The 16,569-nt window shown below is 40.9% G+C and overlaps 1 protein-coding gene across 1 annotated transcript in view; it reads left to right on the plus strand.

Annotated features, from left to right (window-relative positions):
* Positions 1 to 470: 470 nt before the first annotated feature.
* Positions 471 to 16,569, plus strand: part of FSD1L (fibronectin type III and SPRY domain containing 1 like) — a gene marked incomplete at both ends in the record, with an annotated part of 51,908 nt that continues 35,809 nt past the window's right edge. Inside the window, 2 exons of the mRNA XM_084238160.1 lie at positions 471 to 524; positions 15,665 to 15,760. Of these exons, the coding sequence (XP_084094286.1) occupies positions 471 to 524; positions 15,665 to 15,760 (150 nt within the window). The remainder of the gene's footprint in view (positions 525 to 15,664; positions 15,761 to 16,569) is intronic.

A 16,569-nucleotide genomic window follows, 5' to 3' on the forward strand; every position in this document is an offset into this window, starting at 1 on the left:
TATGCACACTGATTCTATTAAAAATCTTTAATATTAAGGCTATGCTCTTTTGCCTTTGTGTGCACAGATGGCTGAATCACTTTCAGAGAGTACACCCCTCAACAGTTTGGGGTTCCTGATTGCCCCGGTTTACATGCTAACATTATTAGGAGCAGTGAGTCTGTTGCTCTGTGTCAGAGGGACCTAGCTAAGACTCACCCTCCTTTCACAAGGAGGATATCAACAGATAGATGAATTTGCTGTGTTCTTGGTCATTCTCTGAACATTATGAGTACAGAGGTGTTTTCACAGTTAAGGCAGAATATGAACAAAACCCTCACTTATCTCATTGTCCACAGTGTCTAGCAGAAAACAGACCATCACACAAGGGGGAGATATTGTGACATAGTAACATCACAGTGGCTTGGGCTCAGTTACCTGCCCTCTCATCCCCTCTCATCTCACTCCCAGAAGGAGTGGGGCCTTTTACAATGGATCCTATGAGAATGGGGATGCGAAGAAGAGATTTAGAAGACATCCCAGAGGTGAGGGTAATTTCAAAGCACAGTCAGAAAGAAAATGAATAACTATTGACCTCTAGTTTGCAGAATGATAGAACATCAGGGTTTGGAAAGATGTTAAAGTTTCTCTTCCAGTGCCTGATCCTACTAGGACAGCTCTGCCATGCAAATGCTCAGCTTCTTCTTCGATACCTCCACTGATAGAGACCTCACTATCAAACAAATTCCATTCCAGCTCTGTAAGGTTTTGTTAGAAAGTTGGATTTTTTGTTGAGGGGAAATCTGTTGTTCTGTAGCCTCTACCAGTTGGATCTAATTATATCTGTGGAATGCTAGAGAATGTCAGCTTCCTCTTCCACACAACATCCCTTGAGAGATTTGAAGTAAATGCCATGTTCTCCCTAAGTTTTTCATCTGCAGACTAAAATACTCACAGGTGCTTTTAACATCTCCCACATGATTTCCAGGTCTCTTACCAGTAAGATCTGTGTCCACCAACCACTTACTGCTTTCCTTAGAATTCTTCAAATGTGGGGTAGATCATCCCAAGGAAGTCAGCCCACATCAGACAGAACCATGCTTTCACTTTTATGACAATTATAGTGCATATATATATATATATACATATAGTGTTTTTTATATATTTATATAAAATGATTTCCTGGCCTCAGAAACTAGTGTTATGAGTTCCAAGGGATTTCCAGGACTTCGGGGAAGTTTGGGTTTTAGTCAGAAGAGGGCAGGGAATAAAATTAGTTAGGTTATATGGCTGGGAAGAGATGACAAGAGATAATATTTTTTGAATGCTTATTACATGCCACTGTGCTAAACACTTAACATGAATTATCTCATTTAATCCACTCAACAATTCTGGCAGGTGTTATGTTGCCTATTTCCCAACTGAAGAAGCTGGGGCTTAGAAGAGCTCAGTGCTTTCCTCAACTAGGTGGCATACACTAAGACTCAGCCCAGATATTGAGAGGGCGCCCTGGGGGAAGATCTGGGCTTACAACAAAGAAAAACATCTCACCAGAGATTATACTTCAGGAAAGACAGGTATAACAGTGAATGGGGGTTCAGAGGTGAGAATAGGACTTCTCAGACCCCCAAAAATTGAGAGGGGGGAAAAGTCAAACTAGAATGCCGCAGGATAACATGCAAGGGAATAATAACAGTAACAGTTGTTAACAACATAGTAAACCAGGCATTTTGCCTACTTAATCTCCTTTAATCCTCACAACCATCCTAACCAGGAATTACTATTAGAATCTCTATGTTACAGATGAGGAAATTGAGGCTTATGGAGGTTAAATCACTCACTGAAGGCTACACAGCTGGTAACAGGAAGTGGTAGGATTTAAATTCCAACTGCTGACTCCAGGTCCCTAGTTCTAGGCTGACTCCCAAGAGGAAAGACTGTTGGTGACACTTAGGGGAAAGACCTTTCTCTCCCAAGAGACTGGAAAGCCCAGAACTTATGAAGGAACTCAGGGCTAAAGGTAATGCCTGACAGGAGAGGACAGAGAACCTGGTTTTGGAAAAGACAATTTTGCCAGACTCTACATCAATAGTGCCAACACTGAGGCTATTTTAACTTAAGATTTCCTCAGAAAGGCAGTCCTAGAGGCCCAGAAATGTCAATCAACTCACTCAGAATCAGAAATCGAAGAGTTAAAACACCATCTGTTTTTATGCCTCTGTAGTTTCTTTTTACCCCTTAGTAATTTGCTTTCTCTTATTAGTTGAATGGTTCTCAAACATTGGAAATGCCTAGAGGATATGTTAAAACACAGATGCTGAGGGCCCGACACCCAGAGTTTCTATTTACTAGGGCGGGGGTTGAGACCTGAGAATTTGCACTTCTGACATTATCAGATGATGCTGATGCAGCTGGTTTGGGGATTATATTTGAGAACTACATAATTTTTAGTTTACTAGTAAAGCTACTTGGGAAATGTCTAAACTGGCTTAGCTGTGAAAAGTTAAGTACAGACAAAGCAGAGGATGTACCCTCAAGCTAAAAACACTGGGAGTGGCTTTGGGGGTGCCCTGCCTGCTAAGGGACTGGTCTGGGAGAGTCTTAATGGGCTGGGGAAGATCGAAGTCACAGCCAGAAGAAACTAGCTATTCCTGGTTGGGTAGAAAGCGGACAGCTCAGGGTAAGCTGGGCAAGGGAGACAGACTAGCCAAAGAAAGAGATCTGGTGAGGGCAGAAGTCAAATGGGGTAGAGTTCTTGTCAAGAGCCACAGCTCCTGGCTGGGCTGCAGGAGCCAGCCTGGAGATGAGGAAGCCAGGAACCAGGAGTGAGATCCTGGGATTTGGCCTTGTGGTACAGCCTGGCGATCACATTTCAGCTGCAACTCACTGTCTCCAAAACCTCTCTCGGCCTCCTACTCTGATTATGTCCACAGCCTTAAAGTGCCCAGGAGTTGTCCTTTTGTTATAGGACAGGGAGAGGGGCAGCCCAAACCCCGCAAACCTGCCTATTCTACATGGGTTCTGCCATCCACCGCATCAACACAAAACATAGGAGACTTTAATGGGAAGGAACTTTAATAAAACTAGGAAACAATACAGGTAAGGCAAAGAGTCTAGTTTCTAAGTGAAGCACCCAAAGTTACCCGTCCCCTCGTGGGTAAAAGTCCATCCAAATGGGATCGGCCCAGAACAAGGCCCCAAAGCCTGCCACAAGTCTAAAGCACCTTCCAGTGGGGACCCACAGCAAAGGGTCAGAAACAATCAGACAAGCCCAGAAGGAAAAGAGCAAAATCAACATCCAGATAAAAGCTGCCATTGTCACCTCCACGGGTCTCACCCACATCTGTGTCACCCAGTCCACGACCAAAAGACAAGCACAGTTTCTTCACGTGTCTCTAGGCTCCATGAGCCTCCTCCAGGTCTCCTTCTGGCTCCATCCTGCTTCCTTCCTCAGTCTCTTCTGCTGCTTCTTCTCTTCCTGCTCAGCTCCACCCTCCCTTGGGTGGGGCAGGGAACCTCCCCCTTTCCTGGGGACCACCCTGTTACACTTTGACAAGTAGTGAGGTGAGGTCTTCGCAGCAGCAGAATTGGGGACAGCCGCTTTTTCCTCTTGGTGGTGGGTACCACAGTACCAGGCATGGAAAGCCAATAGTTGGGTGGTGTGACCTCTGCAGCTGTCCAATGGCTTGGCTGCATTTCTTCCTCCTGGGAAAATGACTCAGCTGCAAAATGTTTCTATACAGAGAAAGGGCTGGTATGTACGGATGTGGCTGCAGCAGTGCCCCAGTGGCTGAGTGCCTGTCTGTCCCCCCTGCTCTTTATGAAAGCAGAACAGCTTGGATAGATGGTTCCTTCCCTTGGTACTAAGAGAGGGGGCACCTTTCTACAGGACTGAATGCCATTACTCTTTTCAGCTGACAGGAGAAAAACTGGTTATAGACTCTCCCTGACCTTCAAGTATTACCTACTCAACCAGCTGTTTTTTCCCCTTTTGTGCCATCCATTCTGTTTCTTTTCTGTCCAGTTGAAAAGGATTTATTGAGTGTATACTAGGTGTTAGGTCCTGTGCTGGGGACATAGATATGGGTAAAAGAAATCTCAGTCGTCAAAGAAATTACAATATAGTTGGCGATTAGAGCACTATAAGATAAACTGTTTGTCAAGCATAGACCTCCTTGTCTCCTCCCCGCCTCTGTATATTCTGCTTCTTCCAACTAGAATGTTCCTTCCAGAGCTTTTCATGACTCATTCTCTCACTTCACTCAGGTCACTCCTGAGAGAGTCCTTCCCATGGAAAACGGCATCCTCTCAATTTTATGACTCCATTTACCTCATGTAATTTTACTTTATAGCACCTCTAACTATCTCACATTATTCATTTATGTCAGCCTCCCATACTAGATTTTAAGCTCAGCGAGAGCAGGACCTTATTGCTAAATTGCTTGTGGAATTGGTACCAAGATGTAAACTTCCCTTTTGTTCATTCTCTTAAGTGATTGTCCAATTAAACTTTTCTGAGACTCTCGAGTCACGGAATTGGAAATGGGCTTTGTCTGCTATTTCAAGCCTACCTTTCCAAGTCTTCTAAAGTTCACACTAGTCCCTCAACTCGGACCCGGTAGGTTCCAGCTCCCTACCAGTAACTATAATTTATAGAACATTAACTATTCACTAGGCACTTCATCCTCACAGTACTCTGCAAGGTCAACATCATTTCTCTTATTTTATTGAAGATGAAACAGGTTCAGGGAGAGACTAGCTGAAAATCACTCAGATAGCAAGGTGCCCAGGAAGGCCCTTTGGAAAAGGTCTACCAGGCTGGGGTCTGTTCACGTTCCTATAGGCCTTGCCCATGATTCCACTGCATGCCCGGCCCGGTCCTTTCCTTCTCACCACACAGCTGGGCCTGATCTAGCCCGGCTGCTCCCTCTGGCCTGTGCGCAGAGGAGCTTTAGATGCTTGAGGGATGGAGAGGAATCTGATTTATTTCCTGGGCCAGAGCTTTCCTTCCCGTGCCCTCCCCACCGCCCTGCTGCTGGCTGCCCAGTGGTCCATTCCAACTGGCAGCGACTGCGTGCGTGGAGAAAAAGGATGGGGGAGGGAGGGAGAAGTTCCTCCCAAGGACCCGCGGGACGACGGGCCGAGCACGCCCTCCTCCCGCCTGCGTCCTCCGGGTACCCGACGTGCCCCCGGCCCCGACCCCGACCCCATCCCTCCGGCGGCCGCAGCGCGCAGGCGCGGAGCCCTCCTCGCCCCCGCCTTCCGCGCGCCGCCCTTTCACCCTGGCAACCGCGGCGCGGCTACGGCTACGGCTACGGCTACGGCGCGCGCGCGGACGGGGCGTGGACGGGGCGTGGCGGCGCCGGGCGGCGCCGGTGCGGGCTGAGGCTGAGGCTGAGGCTGAGGCTGAGCCTGGGGCGGCAGCGGCGGGCGGAGGAGAGCGGCGGTCTTGGGTAGCGGTCTCGGCGTGTCCGGCCTCCGTCAGCCTCCCGACGCAGTGTGGGGCCCTGCAGACCTCGCTCCTGGCCATGGACGCCCAAAAAGTGAGCGGGGGAGAGGGGCGCGGGCCGCGGGGCCCGGCTGGGGGGGGGGCGTGGCGCCGGGCCCGGCGTGGTGGGCGGTGGGCGGTGGGCGGTGGGCGCGCCGGGCCCGGCCAGGCTGCTGGGGCGCAGGGCGAGGCTGCTCGGCCTTCTTCCCTGGCGAGAATGAATGAGCCCCCTCCGGGCGGGCTCCTGTCCTGCCTTTGGTCCCCGGCCCTGGCTGCAGAGGAGAAAAAGGGAGCCGTCTCCAATTTTTTTATCTGTTATTTTCTGCAGTGCTTTAGGCCCCCATTGAGGGTCGCAGCCTCCCATCGTCCTGGAGCGGGTTTGTCTGTCCTCAGCGGATGAGAAAACCGAGGCATATGGGTTCACCCTGCTGAAACTCCCACCCTTTCTTCACCCAGACATCTCTTTTCGCACAATACTGGCTCCTTAGGTCGGGAATCAATTCTACTTAATACCACTCCCTCTTGTGTGACCCCCTGCAAGCCCTCCCCACCCCCGAGTTCTTCAGCAGATCTTAGGGTTTCCTATTTGTTGAACTGAATGAAAAGATGGAAGAGTTGTCAGGGTAGCAATGCCACCCTCTTTGACCAGTTGGGTGCTGCTGGTCTCAGTTACTTTAGTGGTTGTGCCGTGTGCTTTGTACTTTCCGAATAAGTTAATGAAAGGATGTGCAGAACTAGCTGTTTTAAAGAAGAAAAAAATATTTAGAGAACGTAGCCAATGTTTTGATCGAAAGCGAGTTATTAACGTTCAGTGGTAATTCTTATGTAAAATTCAAACATCCTGTTCTCTTTGTTAGATTATGGTGTAATTGTAATATAGCGCAGTATGGGAAGGAAAAACAAGAGTTATTAATAATGTAGCAGGGAAAAACATGGGCCTATCCAAGAGGCCATTCTTTTCTATTATTAGATAGAAAGCATTGGAAGGACTTACTGGAACCACATATTCTATGGTTTTGCCTGGAATTGTCTCCTTGGGGAGCAGTGGAGGCATGACGAATAGTATAGTGGTGTGTTATGTGTGGACTATTGCCATTTAACCAAAGTGCACATGGTTTCATTGTGTGGTGCATTTTCAAACCCAATTGGGCATACTTTTACATGACTATGGGTAGGCCATTTTTTAAGATTATATTTCGGGTGTTCTGAATTTGTATGGTTGTTTAAATATTTCTGCCTAAGTTTGTAAGGCACTTCACACTTTATATAACGTTTTAGATAAAAGTCATGTGATATCTGAATGGGAAGTTCAGGGCAAATGGAAGAGCAAAGACTTGGTGTCTTAGCAACTTGGGTTGCATGTTGCTATTTAGTAACTTTGTGTTCGGGAGCAAAGGACTTAACTGCAAATCCTCCTCTGCAGTGGAGGTAAGATTGTATGCTAGGGTTATTGTAAAAATGAGGTGAAGTAATTCAGAGTGAAAATATTGTGTTTTAAAGTTTACAAAGAATAAGCACAAGTGCTCTGCTATAAAGTATAATGAAAATTTATTTTAATATGGATTATTTTATTTTTTCAGGCATGCATTATCCCTCACTTTAAACAGAACTCAGGAGTTAGAGATTTTGACTTCTTAGCTATAGGACTAAGATCTGAACTTACTTGGTTTCATTCCAAATGATGTATTTGAGTACCAGTAAGCACCAGGTGTGCCATTTGAGGTAGTGAAGAATTAGCTATTCTTTTTTATTGGCACTGATATACCTTATTTGTGATAATTTTTTCTGAGAATTAACTTTTCCATATTAGAAAATGTGTTGAAATTTATTGATGGTATTAAATAATTTTTCTAATTAGAACATTTTTATTTTGTTTTATAGAATAAAACCAGTATTTGGTGTTAATGCTCATAACCTCTTTAGTGATTAGAATTTAAGCATCCTTATGTCGTGCATTGCGACAGAATTAGTTGTGTATGCCAATAAATAATGAACTAAACTGGATATTTATTTCTTTTTAAGACAGACAGTAAGTAGTATACCACTGGCATGACTTTTCTTTCCTGCTATAGAATTTTTTTTTTTTTTTTTTTGTGGGACCCTCGCCGGCAGCCGGGGAACCAGCAGCCTCACCGCCCAGGGCTCAACCGCTGAGCCACCAGGGGAGGCCCCCTACTATAGAATGTTATAAACAGAATAGTCAGAAGAATTGTAACTTAGTGCAACAAATATGGTTAATTACTGCAAGTGGCAGAGAGATTGAATATATGCCTATTTGTAAGGCATTGGGATTTGGGCTTTGAATTATTAAGCATACTTTGGAGCCAGGTCTTCCGTCCTACTATTTATGAGCTGAATGAATTTGGGTAATTTGTTTGTGACTCTTACTTCCTCATGTACAAAATAGAGATATGAATTGTACTTAACTCAAAGGGTTATTGTGAGGATCTTATTAATTTTTAAAAATCACTTAACAGTGTCTGGCAGACATTAGCACAGTCTGTTAGGTATTGTTATTTCATAATCCCAATTTGAGAATACTTTGACCTTTCATTGATAATCTGTATAACTATTTTTTGAGTCTGGTCTAGCCATGTTTTATCTTTGTCCTTAATTTTTAAAAAAAAATGTTTTCTGTTTTTATGTCTATAATAAATGATTTCAAATGATGGTGCCAAAAAAGTTGTTAAATCCCAATCGAAAGAGGATTGCAAGTTCTGACTCATGGGATCTGACAATAGAGGCTAAGTTAACTGGGCAGTCTTACAGAAGCTTGATGGTGGCTAGTCAGCAAATGGATTAGCTTGACCAGCTGCCTTTTTGTCTGTGAAAATAACTTGGGCTTCAGTGTTGTGTTAGCAACAGATGCTCTGTTTGAGCAGAGGAAGAAAACATAATTGCCTTGGGTATGTAAGGCATACTGTTGGATACAGAAAACCACAGTATTATTGCCTAGAAATAAACAGAGGGATTTTTGTTTATATTGAGTTTCTGGGACACTTTTGTGAACAGGATGTGTTATGGATAGGTGCCTTTCTTTGATACTCAGACCTTTTGATTATGCCCTTAAATGGTTTTAAGATAAAATCCCAAAGGTTTCTTTTTCTTTTTTTTTTTTTAATAGAGGCATGCTTGATTTATTTATTTGTTTGTTTGTTTGTTTTGTTTATACATGCACTGGGTACAGTCAGAAGCGCGGGAGGGTGAGAGAATTCACCAGAGCCAGAGCGGGGAGCAGAGCAGGCAGAAGGACCGAAGTACACTGCTGAGGGGAGCAGCGGGCGGCAGGAGAGGTCTGCGCACCATGTGGGACCCTCCTCTGGTGGCCGGGGAGCAGCCGGGGATCGAACCGGCACCGCAGAGGTCGCGGGCAGTTTCGCAACCCAGCGCTCAACCGCTGCGCCACCAGGGAGGCCCCTCCAAAGGTTTCTTTACTTGATCAAATGTTTATGTTCAAAGACAACATTGAAACAAATAAGACATTGCACCTTTCTAGAATCTTGGCACGTGGAATTTGATAGTTTAATTTGTTGTACAGGAGATCATTCATACATTAATAGTGGTTGCTGTTTCTAGGAAAGGTATATGCTGTAGGAATAATAAAGGTGGAGAGGAAGGGAGAAGGGATCCAACAGGAAGGATGTCTCCAAGAGCTTACTTTTTTCATTGCATGCTTTTGCCACTTTTTCCTGAGTATTTTTTATTTTTTAATTCGAAAGGGTTAGTGACAGGCTAGGCTTGCTTGTACAAGATTAGACAATCTAGAATGAGGAGATTGACCTGAGTAAGGATAGTTTTAAAACTTGACAACCTGCTGCAAAGAGCATATCTACTCTTGGCTTTTTTATCCTTTATTTCTTTCTCTACCCTGTATTTGTTCTCCTTTGTTTTCGTATCATGTCCTAGCAGTTCAAAGAATTCCACCATATCCAGATAACCCATGGTCTCATATTCAAAATTACTTACCAGTTTAAAAAAAAATCCTGGGGAAAGGAGAAATGAATTGAAATTTGAACATTGTTTTGCATCCAACATAGTTAGACTGTTTTAAATAGCTCTTATTCAGGTTGCACAGATAAGGAAAATGAAGCACAGAAAGGTTCAGTGATTTGTTCAGTCACACAGCTAGCAAGTGGTAGTTTGGATTCACACCAGGTCTTTCTTCACAGCCCAGCCTTTTTTCATTACCATCCATCTTTCCTGAGTCTTTTGCCTTTACGTGCATGATTAAAGTAATCAAAACTTAAGATGTTAATGATAATAAACCTCTATGAAGTAGTGTCTGTTTGTTTACAAAGCTAATTAAGTCTCCTGAACATAATTGATATATGGTATGGTACATGATTTAGATAAAAATCTGAAATTTGGTCTCTCCTTGCTCCAGAAAAAAATCAGTTTTCCTCTCATATAGGTATTTCCCTCATTGCCAGCTCTTTCTCATTTTTTTTTGGGGGGGGGGTCTTAGCTTTCTAGTGTTGAGCAACAAGAAAGTGTAAATAAACATCATACTGACATGCTCACAATCACTGTATTTAAATATAGATGTCTGTATTTTGTTGAACTTGGCAGTTTTTACAAATTAGAAATATTGTGAAGCTGATTCACTTTTTTTAAATTTAATGTAACGCTTCTTTGCAGTTCCTGGTTTCATGTAAACAGAATTATTTATGTAGTAAACACATACTGAATGTTTGCCATAGTGATAGCTATTCCACTCAAACCTAGGATAGACAGTATTTTGAAGTTTGTGAGTTTTGTCTCTAACTTTATACTTTTATATTCTCAGTTGGCCCCCTTCCCAGCCAGAAGATCTGATAGAATCTGGTCTCAGTTATTGATGCTTGTTGATTGATAGCTAATTATATTTTGAATTAATTTATAATAAAGGGTTAACATAGCCAGTTGTGCCCTTTTGTTTCATAAAAATAGAAGTAAAACAAGTTTATTGCAGGAAAATAGAAGATATAGATAAATCAAAATAAAGTAAGAATCACCCATAATCCTGCCACTAAAAGATAACCTCTTTTAAAATTTCTATGTATTACATTCCAATCTTTTAAAAATGCATATAATAGTTCTAAAAAATTGTGGTAATATGCTGTGTACACTGCTTTATAATTTACCTTTCACTTAATATGCTGCTTTATGTTTTTCCATTCAGTATCATTCTACAGCACTTCTCATGATTCAGCAGAATTCTTTTGCGTGAATATTGTACTTTTAATCAGTACCTTTCTGTTGTACATTTGTGTTGAGCTCAACCTTTTAATGTTACAAATAACACTGAGATAAACTTTCTTATAGCTTTAATTATTGGAGTCCTTTAGTAGAAATGGAATTACTGAGTTAATGTAGGTATAGTTTTAAAAATCTTTTGAAGTGTATTGCTAAGTCACCCTTCAGAAGGGTTATGTTGCTTTATATTGCTTCCAGCTGTATCCCCAACCGCCTCCCCACCTCCCTTCATCAGTTGGTGAGAGCTCTGTTTCCCTTGGCTGAATATGAGCTTCCTAAACTCCACTAGATGGCACTCCTGGTTTCAAAGGTCATTGAGTATGGACTAGACTTCTTTAGCCTCTGACACACTCTATTTCCTCAGATTCTAGATGGTAAAGTACCCTTTCTTCTGACGCAATTATCTTACAAATGGGCAGCCTTCCTCACTGGGTCTTTCCTTTTTTTTTTTTTTTTTTTTTTTTGTGCACAGGTACTGTTCGCAACTGTTCACTGTTAGAAAGTTGCTGCTTAACAACTTTGTTTATCAGATTCCTGAATTCCTCGACATACATAATTTTCCTTTTTCAGCTTCTTTTCACACCAAGTGAAATTCTCTTGTGTGTGTGTTGCCATAGTGTGTGCTATAGTCCACTAGTAAGATTCTGGTTATCTAGCTTGCCAGCCAGATAGAGCTTTCTGAATTTCAACTCTTGATACCTAATTAAAAGTGAGTTTATTAAATTTACAATGTATAGGGTTAGTAAATAAAAATAAACTTTTTTTTAAAGATTTATTTATTTTTATACAAGAGCTGGGGTACAGGCCAGAGGCGCAGGAGGATGAGAGGATTCACCACCAGAGGCAGAGCGGGGAGCAGAACAGGCAGACAACCGAAATACGCTACTGAGGGAAGCAGCAGGCGCGACAGGAGAGGTCTGCCATGCCATGTGGGAATCTCCCTGGCGGGCCGGGAATCAAATGGGCACTGTAGAGGCTGTGTGCAGACAGCTTCACAGCGCTGCGTTCAACCCTCTGCACCACCGGGGAGGCCCAAAACTGTATTTATATATATATATATATATATATATATATATATAAAAGACGATGTCTGTCTTAATGCAAGTGGCATGATTTCTGGTGGCATTTAGATGTTGTCCAGGAATGCTATATGCTGGTTTCTTTACCCATTTGCTTTGTTACAGGGATTCTATGATTGTTTTGTACAGTCCCCAGCAGCCTAGGTTCATATAAAAGTCCTTACTCTGGAGGCAGCTTTCTGAATTTTAATTCGACTGACATTTGATAGCCATGTAATCTCAGACACACTTTGCTTAACTTCTCCAACCTTACCTTTACTCAACCATAACAATGAAAGACTAATATACCCCCTTTTTTTAAAAAAAAAAATCTGTTATTATGAATATAAAAATACTCCATATTAATAGCTTAGTACAGTCCCTAGCACATAGAAAATGCTTAGTGAATACTAAATGAATAATAATTTGATCCCCCCCAAAATTGTAGGCTGATTAGTGATATTTGCTAGATTTCTGTATCTCAACTGGAGTATTAATGTAGAAATTGAATTAAAAGATTCTCTGGTATGAATAGGTGCTTGTGGGAAATCATTTATCAAAATATTTCTCTAATTATGACCATTTGGTATTTGATGCCCTCTAATTAGACTAACATCTAAATCTGGGTATAATGGTTTTCTGCCACCATCATAATTTCTGTGTGCATCATAATTTCAGGTTCTTGTTACACTGGATAGTTTCCTATTAAGAGGCCCAAATTGGGAGAGTTTTTTATTGGGTGCAGTAGAGTTAAGACCCACATTTGATTCTGGCATCTTCACATGTGCTGTGCTAAACCCAGTGGAACCATGCCATTTCAAATGGTGAGAGTTATCATGTTCTCAGACTTACAAAATGATATAGGCATACAGTTAGAATAGCTGTCATGCTTTTATCTGGCATGGTGGTATGTGTTACAACCTATTGATCAGTTCCAGCTTTTTCCAATCTTGAAGTAAAGTCTTAGTCCTTGTGGTACACACACATGTTCTGACCTCCTCCTTTTAATGACCCTCTGATCTTTACTTTCATTTTGTACAGTGTAATAATTAAAGAGTACAGGTTCAGGAGTCAGACTGCCTTTATTTCAATCCTGATTCTGCTACCTATTAACTCTGAGATTTGAACAGCAACTTAACTTCTCAGCTTCTGCTTTGGAAAATAGGGATAATAGTATGCTACCTCACAGAGTACTTGAGAGTATTAAATGAATTATATTTGTAAAGACTTAAGGTAATGAGTGATTCTTAAGAATATGAAAGTGTTATTTTTCTCTTGCTCAGTCTGTTGGTTGTGCTTTTACTTTACATGACTTGTAATGACTGTAGGCATAATTTTTAGCTGTGCTCCTTTAAAGAGGATGCCTTGTACACTCCCCAAATCACTTTGATCCAGTCCATAGGAATGATCACAGTTTTGCTTAGGTGGGGTGTATAAAACCCTCTTTCTTGCTAGCATAGCAGTTTTGTTAGTCTAATTCCATTGTCAGGTAATTGACAGGCGTAATCCTGATACAGTAGTGGGATTTTTGTTGTTGTTGTTGTTTGTTTTTTGAGGTCTTGGTAACTGTGGTACTTGGCCAAAGGGTAATGACTGAGATTACAATCTCTGTGGACTTCCTCTTGAGAAATATCCTCTGTATTTTATAATGATAATGCAGAATTGATATTTGTCAAAGCATATCTTCTGACCTACATTTTCTTAAATAATGCAAAATATAATATTATTTAGATAAGCTTCATATCATTTATATTGTCTTTATCCATCTATGTTATCTGCCACTGTCCATTAGTGTTTGGAAGGTAATGGAAATGAGATCTGAGATGAAATCTGAGACCCTTTTGGGCATCCTTTCAGGTTGACAGAGTAGATGAAAGTTGTCTTTGCCCTTCTTCACTATCAGACTGATAATATACTGATAATGCAGTAAATATATAAAATAGTTGACTCATTCTATAAATACATTTTTGAAACTGTTTAACAATTCATTGTATACATGCTTTACAACAGTGGTAATAGCACTGGAACTGCTAAAAGTGAGAACTCCTTGGTGGGAAAACAAAGCTTGTGAGAGGAGCCCACAGTAGACTGCTGCAGTTGGAATGCAGCAAGAGAGAGAGGTTAGGTATGAATTGGAGTAGGAGAAGTAGGCAATGGTAGATTCTGCAGGCTCACCTTACAGATTCCCTAAGGTCAGGTTCAAGAGTATGTTAAAGATTTTCAGTTACATTCAAAGATCAGTGGTAAACTATTGGAGAAGATTAAGCAGGAAGAGTGATGCTATTGTATATCTCTAGCTACAGTATAGGGACTTGATTAGTGGGGAGAAAGAATGGATCAGAGGTTAGTTAAGTTTTGCAAGAGTAAAAGTTGAGATATGTTATTAACTTGTGCTAAGTAGGAGTGATTATAGAACTCTTTAGGAGGTAAAATCTACAGAACTTAGTGACTAACTCTAGAGCACAAATAAAGAGGAGAGGATATAAGCCAATGGGCCAGGGTTTTGGTTTTGTAGCTGGTAATGCAATGTGCAGGGAGCACTGAAGGACAGCTCAGGTTTTGGTGGAGACATTATGGCACACAGATTTTAGAAATGCTTGTGAGACATCCAAGTGGAGAATTCAAGTAAGCAGGTGGGTTTAAATGCCTTGAGGAGAGGTGCTTCATCTAATGGTGTTCCAGTTGTCCACAGTATATCACAGGCACTGAGACTTCTGACTGGGCTTTCTACTTTGTCAGTTACTTGTGTCTCCATTGTAAAAGCTATGACTAAATTTGGAGACTCAGAAGGGATGTATTCACTTATCTCCAGGGATTGCTGTGAGAATTAAATGAGAACTGCTATAATTATTTAATTTTTCAGTACTATAAAGCTTTATGAACATTTATATAAAATGTTAATCCCCTTATCAGATTCTATATGTTTATATATAACCTTTTATCAGTATTTGATTATATTTTGAGAAGAATGTTTCTCTCACAAAACTTCATAGATAAGAATTTAAATATTTACTCTTGTAGTTGTTTACAAACACAAGTTTATGCTTCTGGAAAAATTGTAAGTAAAAGTTCTTAGATTTTTATTGAGAATATAAGTACCTTGTTTGGATTTTGCTATTATTACCCACAAAGAGTTACTAAACATCTAGATCTGTGCTGTCCAATATCACAGCACTTGTCACATGTGACTATAAAAAAGGAAATCAGTTTTTTAATGTAATACATTTTAAATAAAAAAATAAATGCAGATCCTCAGTTCTATCCATATTTCAAGAGTTCGTTAGTGTCTGTGGCTTAGTGACAGCTTATTGGGCAGCACATTTCCACTACAACAGAAAATTTTACTGGACAGCAATAAAATGGAGAGTATGAGACAATTAAATAGCCAAGTATTTTATTTAAACAAGAAACATTTTTAAAGTCTGAGGTATTTACTACTGAAATTACTTATGGTTCTACAGCATCAATAAATGTTGCAATGAATGCTATAATTCTAGCTACAAATTTATCTACTGTCATGTTTAGCAAATTTTTTTTAAGATTTATTTTATTTATTTATGCAGACAAGAGCTGGGGCACAGGCCAGAGGTGCGGGGAGGAGGATGAAGGGATTCACCAGAGACAGAGTGGGGAACAGAACAGGCGGACTGACTGAAATACACTGCTGAGGGGAGCAGCGGGCAAGTCAGGAGAGGTCTGCTGCGCCATGTGGGTAGCTCCCTGGCCAGGGATCGAACTAGTGCTGCAGTGGCTGCGGATAGCTTCAAAGGTTATGTCTTAACCCCTTGCTCCGCCAGGGAGGCCCTATATAACACACTCATACATAGAGTTTGTTTAGAGAATTTTTACAGAGTTTATAATTTTTTTTATTAAAATATTATGTTTTAAAATTGTTTAATCCTAGGAAGCTCTACAAAGGATCATTTCAACTCTGGCAAATAAAAATGATGAAATTCAGAACTTTATTGATACACTAAATCAAACACTAAAAGGAGTCCAGGTATGAATTTTTTATTTAAAAGTTTATATAAATATGTTGCAATGAATGATTGTTGGGTCTTATCAGAAGTATAAATATATTCCATCCATCAACTCAAGCTTATAAATTAATATGGGGGAGAGTAGGGTTTTTTAATGGCAATAAATAAAATGTTTTTCTTGATATTCCTGCATTCTTCCCGGATAGAACCAATAGTAAGAAAAAGAAAACTCGAGGCAAGTTGTTGTTGGGGAATATGATGGTGTTCACTTTTGTCCCTTTTCATTTTATGTTTGTCTTTTCTGATTCCAATTAAGAGCAAATTGTACTTTTCATAAAGTATTGGGAAACTTAACACATCTTTTATGACAAGTAGTGGAAGAGGTCTCCTTGTAGAACTAGGTAAAAGTAAAACATAGAAGTAAAAAGTAGAGTGCCCATTGAGGAAGGAGAGCAATACTTGTATGGCCCCAGGTTTGGGCGATAGTTCATATTGTAAATAATTAAATGTTGGTTGTGAAAAGACCCTTAAGATAATCTGGTGATGCTTTCCAGTGAATGTGCATTAGTGAATTTAAAGCTCATTTCTTTGTGAAGTAAGTATAGAAAGTTTGTAGACACTTAGAGTGAATCGTTCCCTATGGATTCATCTTTTGTTTGTTTTAATCTAAATACTTGCCTGATTCTTGGCCTGTTAAACCTTATGGTCTTTCTGTCTCCTATATTTTTAATTTTTCTGTAATTGAAGTTAGTTGATTATCAATTTTACCATTTTAACTGTCTTTGTTGAACTATTTTATTGGAAAATTTGGTCAATCCACTTTCTTCAA

The sequence above is a fragment of the Talpa europaea genome, assembly GCF_964194135.1.
Source record: "Talpa europaea genome assembly, chromosome: 7".
Classification (NCBI taxonomy): domain Eukaryota; kingdom Metazoa; phylum Chordata; class Mammalia; order Eulipotyphla; family Talpidae; genus Talpa; species Talpa europaea.